General features: G+C 30.3%; 1 protein-coding gene across 1 annotated transcript; it reads right to left on the bottom strand.

Moving 5' to 3' along the window:
- Positions 1 to 3,978: 3,978 nt before the first annotated feature.
- Positions 3,979 to 9,841, bottom strand: LOC114190912 (E3 ubiquitin-protein ligase UPL4-like). The gene is made up of 14 exons (XM_028079990.1): positions 9,720 to 9,841; positions 9,445 to 9,603; positions 9,195 to 9,356; positions 8,792 to 8,944; positions 8,589 to 8,710; positions 7,372 to 8,497; positions 5,773 to 6,969; positions 5,461 to 5,682; positions 5,260 to 5,364; positions 5,013 to 5,093; positions 4,840 to 4,908; positions 4,610 to 4,738; positions 4,425 to 4,505; positions 3,979 to 4,328 (listed from the first exon to the last, which is right to left on the bottom strand). Exons 1-14 carry the CDS (start codon positions 9,816 to 9,818, stop codon positions 4,263 to 4,265), a joined length of 3,771 nt encoding a protein of 1,256 aa, XP_027935791.1. The 5' UTR covers positions 9,819 to 9,841; the 3' UTR covers positions 3,979 to 4,262.
- Positions 9,842 to 11,767: the final 1,926 nt, after the last annotated feature.

Below are 11,767 nucleotides of genomic sequence, written 5' to 3'. Positions count from 1 at the left end.
CATACGTGGATGGAAGGGATATTATTGGTTTTTTTCCTCCCGCCATTCAATCCCAACTTGGTTATTATAATTTTAGTTAAAAAATAAAGTCCCACATTTATGTAAAACTCAAATTAAAAAGCAATTCCAGTTCTTAACAGTAAAAGTAATGTAAAAAGAAAGAAACTTAAGATATAAAGATAATGTAAAAAAATATGAATAAATTAAAATATTTAATAAGAAAATGGATTGTTTGAATAAATATTTTTCAAAAAAAATTGAAATTTCGAAATTGTAATTAAATTATTTATAATCCAAATTTTTTGTAATTAAACTCAATATTTACAAAACATGTTTTTCATTTCAACCAACTCTATATCTACAAAATTATCATATTTTCAACTTAAACTCATGATTCAAAATCACTGAGAAGTAAATAAATTAAGGAATAAATACAGATTTGGTACCCCAATTTTCGTAAAGTTCAATTTGGTACCCGAACTTTAAGAATGTTCAATTTGGTACCTAAACTTTTTAAACGGGTTTATTTTGGTACCTTCCGTTAAACACTACATAACGCCGTTTGTCTTCTGTTGAGGTGGCACTGTGCATGACATACATGGCAGAAAAAATGGTTGGGCATGTGGTTTTTCTGGTAAAAAAGAAATCGAAGTAAATAATTTGTGAAGTAAAAAATTATAGAATAATGTTGTTGTCGTTTTGGGGCAAAATTAGGGATGTGAAATCGAAAAATTTGCAGAATGGAAAATTAGGGCAAAAGCTAAATTTGGGAATTAGGGTTCGGTGGTTGATTTGCGTTCGGTGATTGGAGAAGAAGGACGAAGATTTCCTTTCGTTTGTTGGAGAGGGCGAAACTAGGAAGAAGAAGCTTCAGCGGTGGAAGATAGAGCTTTGACAGTGGAAGAAGAGCTTTGATTTTCGAGTGAAATGTATGTTTTCTTTCCTGCTTTTTATATATGAGTTGATGAATGTGTCCTGATTTTTTTGATTTTCGAAGCTGCACTTTCGAAGCTTTGATTTTGTATCAACCATGAATTGTGAGAGCAAGAGGAAGATGATTAAGCCCTTGACATTTCTTCAATGTCTAGAAAAATCAGGAGAAGAGAAAACCACCTATTGAGGTTCCACAAAATAGGGCACTTAAAGTTTACAAATAAAGGGGATTTCAACTCATTTTATCTGAACCATTGTTTCTGCCACGTATCCCCAGCATAGTGCTACCTCAACAGAAGCCAAACGACGTTATGTAGTGTTTAACGGAAGGTACTAAAATAAATCCGTTTAAAAAGTTTGGGTACCAAATTGAACATTCCTAACATTCGGGTACCAAATTAAATTTTCCGAAAAAGTTGAGGTACCAAATTAGTATTTATACCATAAATTAACTAACCCTTGTTTAGATTTTGCTAGAAACACAAGTAACTAGAACTCCAAAAATCAAACAGTAACAAGCTTCTAACTTCAAAAACAACCAAAAACACCAATTAAAAGAAATTTAGAAAATTAGTTGAAAACATAAAAAAATTCGACTACTAAAACTAAAAAAATTGTGAACATACAAATATTTCAAAATAAAAGTAAACTTACTTTATTTCAAAAATCAATCAAGTACTCGTGATCCTTAGCTTGCTATGGTATACAAAATAGGATCTAATAATGACAAAAATGAGGATTGAAGTCAAAATTGAAGAGAGCTGAAAGAGCTAGAAAGGAAAAAATAAAAGAAAAGGAAAGAGAAGTATGTATATACAACAAATCTTGCCTTAAGAAGAAGAAAAGAAAAAGGAAAGGTGAAAGAAAAAAAAAGAATGGACTAAGACCAGGTTCACATATAAAATTTTAATCACAAATTAAAAATAACAAACACTACTTTAAATTTTAAATACCCAATTTAAAATGTAAACCATAGTTTAAAGTTTAATTACTAGTTTCAAATATTATAGCCTACTTCAAAATTTTAATCACTATTTCTTAAAATTTTAATTACTAATTTGAAATATTAAATCCGATTTCCAGACCTTAATCACAAGTTTAAATAGTAAACTCTATTTTAATTTTTAATCCGTATATAAAAAATTTCAAACCTACTTTCTGGTAATTTTATGGCTTAATTGGAACTATTAAACCCTATCTTAATTTTTTAATTCACATTTTAAATTATTAAACACTGCTTTACGATTCTAATAACTAGTCTAAGCTATTAAATCCTAATAAAAAAATTAAATCTCATTTATAAAATATTAAACCCTAATTTAACATTTTCATCAATATTTTGAATGTTTTTATGCTACTTTAAAATCTTAACCTGAAGTTCTAAATATTGTACCTTTTTACATTTTAAATCCCTATTTCAAAATAATAGAACCTATTTTCTGGTCATTTTATTCTTTACATTAGAATATTAAACCGTACTTTATACTTTTAATTACTAGTTAAAAATATTAAACCATACTTTAAAGATTTAATTTCATGTTCAAAATATTCAATCCTATTTAAGTTTAATTTACTACCTCAAAAAATTTAAAGCCCACTTTAATTAAAACTTAAAATCAAAATAATTTGAAAGATTAATATTTCTTTTAATATTATTTTATATATATATATATATATAATATTGTAATTTAAATCATTAATATTTATAAAATAAATTTTAATTATTAATTATACTAAAATAATTTAATATGTAAATATAATTTTTTTAATTTATTTAAGAAATTAATTAGACGTTTAAAAGTATTTATATAATTAAGTATGCTTTTAAAATATATATTAAAATAAAAAAATTCAAACACCTGTAATCATAAAAGATCAGTTTGTCCGGACCAAAACTACTTATTCAATAGTTCAGTTTACAACTCCTAATATTAAACAAGTTTGTTGTGTTATAGTCAATATTTTTATTCCTAGGAGTGTTCATAACGGAAACAATAAAAAACTAAAATTGATCTAAATAACTGATAATAAAAAAAAAATCAAAACTTTTTTGGATCGTTTTGGATTTTTTTTCTTCTGAGAACCAGGTGCCTCAATCAGATTTGGTGTTTGAATTTTCAGAACTGATATCCAAAACAAATTGAATCACAATTACCTTCAAAATATATATATATATATATATATATATATATATATATATATATATATATATATATATATATATATATATATATATATATATATATATATATATATATCCTTGTAAAGTTGTTTGGTTCACTTAACATATTTGATTTGTGATCGTCTTGATTCTTCTTCATTGTTCCCATGACAAATCTCCTTAAGTTTTAAGCGATCAGAATATGTTTCTTTTGCAAAAAGAAATGAAAGAAATTTTTGCAATTAAAGTTTAAGTGATAGATATTTTATTCTCTAAACTATATAGACATTTAAAAGTTGATTTGACAATTGATCCTACTTTTATATTCTTTAAGTTGATCTTAAACTTTTACTTTGTATTTATTTGTTTTAGAGTACAAAAATATATTATTTTTTTTATTTTTTATTCAACATATTTATTATAATTTTACTAATATTTTTATTAGTATATTTTAACAAGAGCGGATTTAAATCAAAATATACAAATTATTTAATTCAGTTCATGTTTTTCAAGCCAAACCAAATTGAATACTTTATATTTATATATATATATATATATATATATATATATATATATAATTTTATTTTTTTCTGTTTGCTTTAGATATTTCCTATTTATTACTGAGGTAGCTGCTGGAAACTTTATATTTTACAAAGTGGTAGGTGATAATCAATTCACTGTGTACGAGTTTGAACGAAATAGTTATTTATGGTTTGATTAAAATGGTTAATGTTAAGAAAATAAATCTTTTCCTTTCATTTTTTGGGTTGTGTTTGGATGATGATGGGTGAGAAGGAGATTTTGAGTGGAGACAATCGTTACCCTAATGATTAATAACTTAACATTCAAAGTGGCTTAATATAAATGATCAAGGTTCATATATATAAATATAAATATTAAGGTTCGTGTATATATATACAAAAACTGTACATCGAAATTAAGCAAATAACCCTTGAATTAGTGCCCTCAGCAAAAATTAAGCAAATTACTGTACAAATTGATACTAATCCATCAAGTGTAAAACCAAACCAGCATGCTATACTCCCACCAAGAATTGTAGTCAGTGAAAACAGTTTATTCATTTCAAACTTCTGCAGAAACTCACTATCACCATTACCCTATAACTGCATGTTCATAACTCAAAAACCGACCAGTGAAGAGAGTGGAATCACGAAAGATAGAAAGATCCTTGACCCTCTGTAATGGCACATAACAACTTCTCTTTCATTATTTCCTGAAATTCAACACAGTGCCGAAGAATAATTAAATTAGGCTCAAAAGAAACCAGTTTCTAAAATTAAAATAGTATAAACCAGTGAGTGATAGTTACTTTTGATGAATAAGGAGGTAGCTTCAGATAATTAACACAAGTCATGACACTTGGTAGGTCTGTGTCTGCATGGTCACAATGCTGTTAAAAACAAGAACATTATTAGTAGATAGACAACACAAAAAACATGTTATTACCAAATATGAAAAGCTACTCTGAAAATATAAAATGTGCAATCTATGAACCTTTCGGACAATAGTTAACATCGGAGTGAGAGATGCCAACCCTCCTGGTGGAAGTCGAGGTGCCCCAGTCACAAACTGGAGAAATGCTCGTTTCTGTTCATGATCAAACTCTCGGAGAATCTCCAAAAACTGAGTCCATGGATAATAAATTTATGAGATTCAGGTTAAAGAAACTAAACATGTTTAGTGAAAGTGTGATCAAAAGTATGTAAATGTACGTGAATGCTTACATTAACAATGGGAGGACTGCTAGCAGTGTACCCATGATGAAATATAATGTGTTGTTCAAGGTCGTTGATCTGTTTTAACAAGCCAATGGTATTATTAGTTGTTATTCTTCTCTTTTGTTGGGAAGAGAAGGACATATTTACAAAAACAGTTTAATGAATGAAACTGTACTTACAGCCCAAGAGTCAGACTCTCCACAAAACATGCGCTCAAGTTCTTCTTCATTGAAGATCCGAATATGTTCAATGGAAAAAACCTTAAATAGAAAACGAGTAAAAAAATCAGAATCACAGTGAAAATACAGAAGAAATTCATTAGCGTTATTGTAAATATTAAAAGCCTTCATCCACTTTCTGAATAACTTAAATAGGCATCTGAACATGATCAAACTATAGTAGAATTATTAAGACAAAGTAAGAGACCTGGTTAAATCCAGATTCAAAAGCTTTCACTTGTCTTGAGATTCCAGACTTCACAGTTGCATCGACGATTAGTGAAACATAATCCTCTAGGTTTCTGATATTTACCTACAAAAAAGGATGAACATGTAAAGTTTATATTCAGCCATTGAAAGGGTGATTAAAATGAAAATTGAATGACAAAAACAACGAGCGATGACTTACCATTGAATGATCGGTCCCTGAAGCGAGAACAATATCAGGGTACCCAGGAAGAGTGAAATCTAGACAAAGATCTTCAAACCTCTGATCTCGAAAGCTTAATCTATCAGAATTCCCTTCATTGATAGATCCCATATATTTTTTCCTCAAAACTAGCGCCTGAAACTCTTGCAGCACCACATAGAGCTCAGGATCAAATGATCGTATGTCGTATAGAGAGAGTTCCTAAACAGACATGGTAGCAAACAGAGAAATTCAGTCACCATTATAAATTTTGAACAATGTTAAAGGGTTGTGGACATATCAATTGATTACCTTTCCAAGAATAAGTTTATAAAAAGCGTTAGAAAAGTGGAAATCTAAGATCCTTCCATCATGAAGTGCTTTACCAACAACTTGGCCAAGAAGGAAAAATTTCTTTTCTACTTCAGAGAAGTGTATGCCTCCAGATGTATCTCGCAACCATGGCCGTGGAAAGAGACCATGAAAAGAACGAATTCTCGTTTCCTCACCCTGCAAGTTTCCCTCTTCTCTCCACATGCCCAAGCCAGGTTTCTGGAACTCATGACACGCCAAGGTATAAAATTCCAAAGTTGGTCCAAGACCACTTCCAACTTCTCCATAATAATCCACCACAAGAACAGATTTATTATTAGCATGCAGCTCCATCATTTTTGCAGCAGATTTCAAAATCCGGTTGCGATGAACTGAAAATCTCTTTCTGGGTAATTCACCTTGGCTCACTCGCATATCACTCGTTGATCCTGATCTGTTGTGAGACCAGCCAGGTTGAGCTTGTGACTGATTAAGTGCTTCCAATTTGAAGTACTTGCATCTTGTCTCAAAACCAAATAAGAAAGGACATGAAGCCATTAATTGATTGCACCACGATGGCATAGCACCAATGGAAACCGTCAAAGGGTCCCTCATCTGCTGCTCTAGCTTCTCAGTCAGCTTAGTGCTTACAAACTCATTTTGTGGAATACAAGGAACTTTTATTTTTAGGCTATCCAGGTCTCCAACTTTCCCTTTGGCAAAAGCATAAATTCTTTCACGAGACATAAGGTGAAGTATAATTCTGTTCATGTTTTCTAAGCTTTTAAGAAGAAATAAAATATCGTAAGTTGGGCTTGGCTTCTCCAGATCAGGAACAAGTTCATCAGAGAGCAAATCTGAGAAAAAAGGAGTACGCTCGTAGTATGCTAAAACTTTATCATCAGAGGAATCCTGAGGCGAAGAGTGACATTGCGGAGGTATTATGTCCTCATTTTCTACAGCCCTTCTAAATGTTATTTTATGAGATTTACTCCATAGTTTTATGCTAGAAAGAGGATCATTTTGTCCTAATGCATGGCGTAGAATTTCCTGATATAGAGTGGATTTATGATCCATACGTTGTCCTTCATAGTAAAAGACAAGCTTTTGAGTAGCTTCATTGCTACAAGTTGCAGAATCACAGTTTTCTTGTTCTGGGCTTGATCCTACATTCATCTGCAGTTCCTCAGCATAATCCTGATAGAAAGAACACCAAAAATGTTAAAATGCATACATTCCAAAGTGCATACTATATTTTTTATCAATATATAACATATAAATTAATAAAATTAGTAAAATATATTTTTTCAAATGAGATACAATAGTGACAACACAACTGCAAGTATAATAAAAGAATACCAAAAATGGAAGTATTAATTTCACAACCAGGAATGGAAGTATTAATATCACAACAAAGTAATAGAAAATTATACGAAAACAAATAATCTTGACCGAATAAAAAGTTAAAAGATGTAAAATGATAATTTTAGAAAATAGGTCAACCGTAAAAGCCAAGAACAAAATTATGCAGAGTAGTGAAAAGCCTGTTTCATACAAATAACAAGAAATATGCAGCAAAAACATAGTTACAAATATTACCTGTGTTTCAGGAGGATCCGTCATCATGTCAGTAGGAATTTCAACCGGGACTGTACTTGAACTTAACGGTGATTGAGGAGGAGGACTTTCGGGTGCAAGGATGGATGATGATCCATCATATCCTATGCTTTCTGAACTGAGCTTTGGCCATAAAAATCCTTCAATTGATTGCAGAGAAGAAAAAGGGTCAACAGTATAAATAATCCCAACACCACTAAAATAATCATTCCGGAATTTCTCTCCCTCAGCCTTGACAAAATTTACGTACAGACTAGGGTAAGGAACGGGACGCCCTTTAGGAACAGTGACATATGAACCTCTCATTTTAAGTCCAGTGCTCGGAATAACAGGGAAAGTTTCCAATGAACTCAGTGCAGTGTGCAAGTTCCTTATTAACAGAGAAAGAGTTTTTTCACAGGAGAAAGGCTGAGAGGCAAACAAGCACACACTAGCCAAAGTCTCAAACCGTTTCTCTATGACTGCATTATCTTTGCAAACATCATGTATTCCCATATTGTTGTTCCTCATGTACCGACCCTGAGATAAATAATCAGCAAGTGATTTCAGGACTCCACTTTCAATAAATTCAAAAGTAGAAACTTGTTCCTTTCCAGTAATCTTGCCCATAATTTGATACAATATACTCTTGGTCTTCTCCTCATGCACAGAAAGAGCACAATTATCCGTAGACATGCTTAACAAGTCATTAGATAGTGCTGTGAGATTCTGTAAAGCATCAGTCTGAGAATGAAATAATTCCCGAACGAAGTAAGTTGTCTTTATGTGCTCTGCAAGATCAAAAGCAGAGTATTCGTCAAGCTTGCATTTTCTGACTTCTGATGACGTAGAAGATTGGCCACTTGAAAATGCATAACATAAGCATTTGATGGCCTGTCTTGAGGAAGATTTTTGACTAAAGTCCGGTTGAATGCCACAATTCACCGGGTACATCAACTTTGTAGTTCTTTTTTCTGGTTTTAGTAGTGAATCAATGGCAAAATAGACACCTTCCTTTAGAAACAACATTAAGAAATCATCTGAAAATTTTTGAATGATTATCTCAGCAATTTGTAACGCTAACATTAACATGTGCTGATCCTTTTGAGTGAATACTCCAGCCAAAAAACTGTCATGTTAACCAGATAAAGTGAGCACTAATATGTTTTCAAAAAATTAACATGATAATGCAAAACTAAATATGAAAAGGTCTGTTTCACCTTGCTATATTGACATTTTTGAGCAATTCATCATGCATCCCAGATTTGCTCAAACGAACTATCTTGTACATAACAGATAAACATCCGTGCCAAACATATAAACTCGCACTACAATTGAACATCTGTAAAAGGATGGAAATAAGTATTGAAATGTTACATAGAAATGAAAGAGCATCTAGCAAATTACAAGAAAATATGCCAACCTTGATTAACATGGGAAACACATCGATTCCAAGCCTTTGCAGGAGATCCGAGTGATTATCTAGGAATGATTCTTTATCTACAACCAGTTGATCATTTTGATCTTTAGTCCGGTCAGGGAGAAGCTCATTTAGCAGTTTGAGCACTTCATATACCTAGCACATCAGAAAACAATATAATTTCTCTAATCACACATCCTTAATTCCATTAAAAGCAAAAACCCTCCCTCCATGCCTTTTCTGAATGACACTACTAAATAAATATAAAGAACAGATTTCAACAGATGCAACTAGATTAGTAAGTTTAACTCATATCTCAGGTAATTGAATGAAGAGAAAATAGAATGTTAATCAAACAATGCTGCTGCACACCAGGAGACAACAATATTAAATCTAAGCTGCATACCCAACAACAGTTTCCACCCATCTGTTGCGACATTGATACTCCATTTGTGAGCTCAAACGTAGATAATATATCTCTCAATGTGCTGCTTATATTGAGTTCATATAATTTTCTGAAGGCTACAAATGATCCAGATGAAAGTTTGACAAGTAGTCCTATCAATCCCTGGCAAACAAAATAATACATTTACATCAAATAAAAATTTCATAAGACAGTTTAGAATATGAATTATAGATAAAAAAAAATTGCTTACATAGTAAGTCGGTTCAGATAGGGTTGTTTGACCGTTTGAACTTAAAAGAAGTGTAACATGCTGAATCAATCCGTGTTTACAAAGCTCATCCAACAATTCTGAGGACTGATAAACACTATCCACAATTTTTATCAAACAGTTACAAGCATTCTCGACAAGCTGCAGAAGCACATGTACACGTTGGTAGACGTTACAAAAGGAAAGATGAAACCACAGCATAATGAAAAAAAAAAAAAAATCTAAATTACAATCATCTTAAATCCATTCACTGGTACCTGATGATCCTCATACCCCAAAAGATTGCACAATATAGGGGCAGCCTCCATGAAAGATGAAAGACTTTCAGAAGTAAGCTTCTTGCATAAGTTCACCATAGTAGAAAGAGCCACTCTCTGATGAAGGGAGAAGAATACATAAAACAATAAAAAACAAATTCACTCATAAAACTTTAAAATTATATTAAAGCGTTACCTTCACGTCTGTTGAGAAGAAGTCAATGTGGGTGAGAACGGCCATAACTGCTCCAGCCTTTAAGCAAACAAGTGGTTGCTTTCGAGATATTTTTTCCAAAACTTTGAGACACTTCATAAGATCAACATCAACAAGTTATATCCTTTCTTCTACAAACCATAAATCATACATAATGTTGATTCAATAGAAAAAAAATAAGCAACGATTACCTGTTCAGCAACATCTACATACTCAATGGCGAATAACCTTTGACACAATGTAGGAACAAAATCATGTTGAAGAAAAAATTGAGCTGCTGGGGGATGCAAATCACATACAAAGGTAATGGCCCTTAAGGAAAAAAGCATTATATCTGGGTTGCTCTCATTCTTTGCATGCTCTACGAGGACTGGAGATAACAAGTCTAAACTGTGAAAGACTGTATCCTCTGAGCAAAATGGCAGAACTCCACAAAGTTCAATTAGCAAAGCTAATTGAGAAGAGGGTTCAGTCTCTTTACTCAAACTATGCGCAGCATTTTCAAATTTCTCATTGTACTGGCTTTCATATCGCTCCGTTTCATTCCATTCCCAGTCTTCATCACCACCACCTGATGGAAGATGTAACATTACATATAAACAACATTATAGTACTTAGATCGTTTCTTCATATTCAAAAAAGATTAAATCATAACCTGAATCCATGAGAGTCACTCTGCAAAGACAAAGACAAAAAAAAAAAAAAAAGAAAATCCTAATTCCACTTCACAATTTAGCTTTTGAGAAATTTGTTTGGGGAGTAGGGTAGTTTGTTTAACAAGAGGATAATCAATTTATACTATCAGAGAAACAGGTAGATACTTTTGAATAAGTTGTTGCTTATTGACCCAATCTAATTATCTTACTATAATTGTAATCTTATTCAAATATTTTTTACAATATATAATAATAATCATATCTTTAACTGTTAATGATATAAAAGGTAATATAAACTTAACCAATCAACTATTGAATCTTAAATTATTGTTTTCATAATTATATATAGTAATTAATTTTTATTGTGATGATTTTATAATTTGTCATCTACATATTATATACTATAAAATGAAATCTTGTTAGGTACACAGGTATAGGTGTTATGCGACAATTAGCATATTTATTTGTTTGTTTATTTCGACCTAAATTTTATTCATTAATTAATAAAAAGATATCATTATACTTAATTATAATAACAAATGTTTGTTATGATTATATATTTTGAATAAACTAATAAACTATAAACTAATAAACTAATCAATAAACAAATGAGAATTATTTTATAGTTATAATAATTTATTCTTATGTCATTTTAAAAGTAATTGCCACTATTATTTGAAACACTAATCGATCACGGGTTAATAAATCAACAATAATCATTTTTTTACTGTCAATATTTATAAAATCACACATATGCATTAACTCCTTTTTATCATAACAAAATATAATAAAGTTATTATTATTATTATTAATAGTATAATATTATTAAGTTAATATATAAAATAAATTTATATTTATTAAAAATAAAATAAAATAAATTAATTAATTAATTGTTGATGAATGAAAAAAAAAGATAAACAATTTTATAGAAAATAGATAAAAATAACCGTTAATTTTAAAAAAAATTAATAAATATTTATATTATAAAAGGTAGAATTGGTATTATAAAATATGACATAAAAGAGAATATCTTTATATATTATAATAGATAATTATTTACAGAAGAATGTAAAATCAGTAAGGTAATTATTTAAATTTTAAAAAATGTTATCCAAATTATAAAATTGAAAAAAAAAAGATTAAACTAAAAGATAGTATATATAAAATGAAAAACTAAT

This window comes from Vigna unguiculata, chromosome 7 (assembly GCF_004118075.2).
Source record: "Vigna unguiculata cultivar IT97K-499-35 chromosome 7, ASM411807v1, whole genome shotgun sequence".
Lineage (NCBI taxonomy): Eukaryota > Viridiplantae > Streptophyta > Magnoliopsida > Fabales > Fabaceae > Vigna > Vigna unguiculata.
The sequence above is the reverse complement of the archived record's forward strand: the minus strand, read 5'-3'. Positions and strand labels throughout refer to the sequence as shown.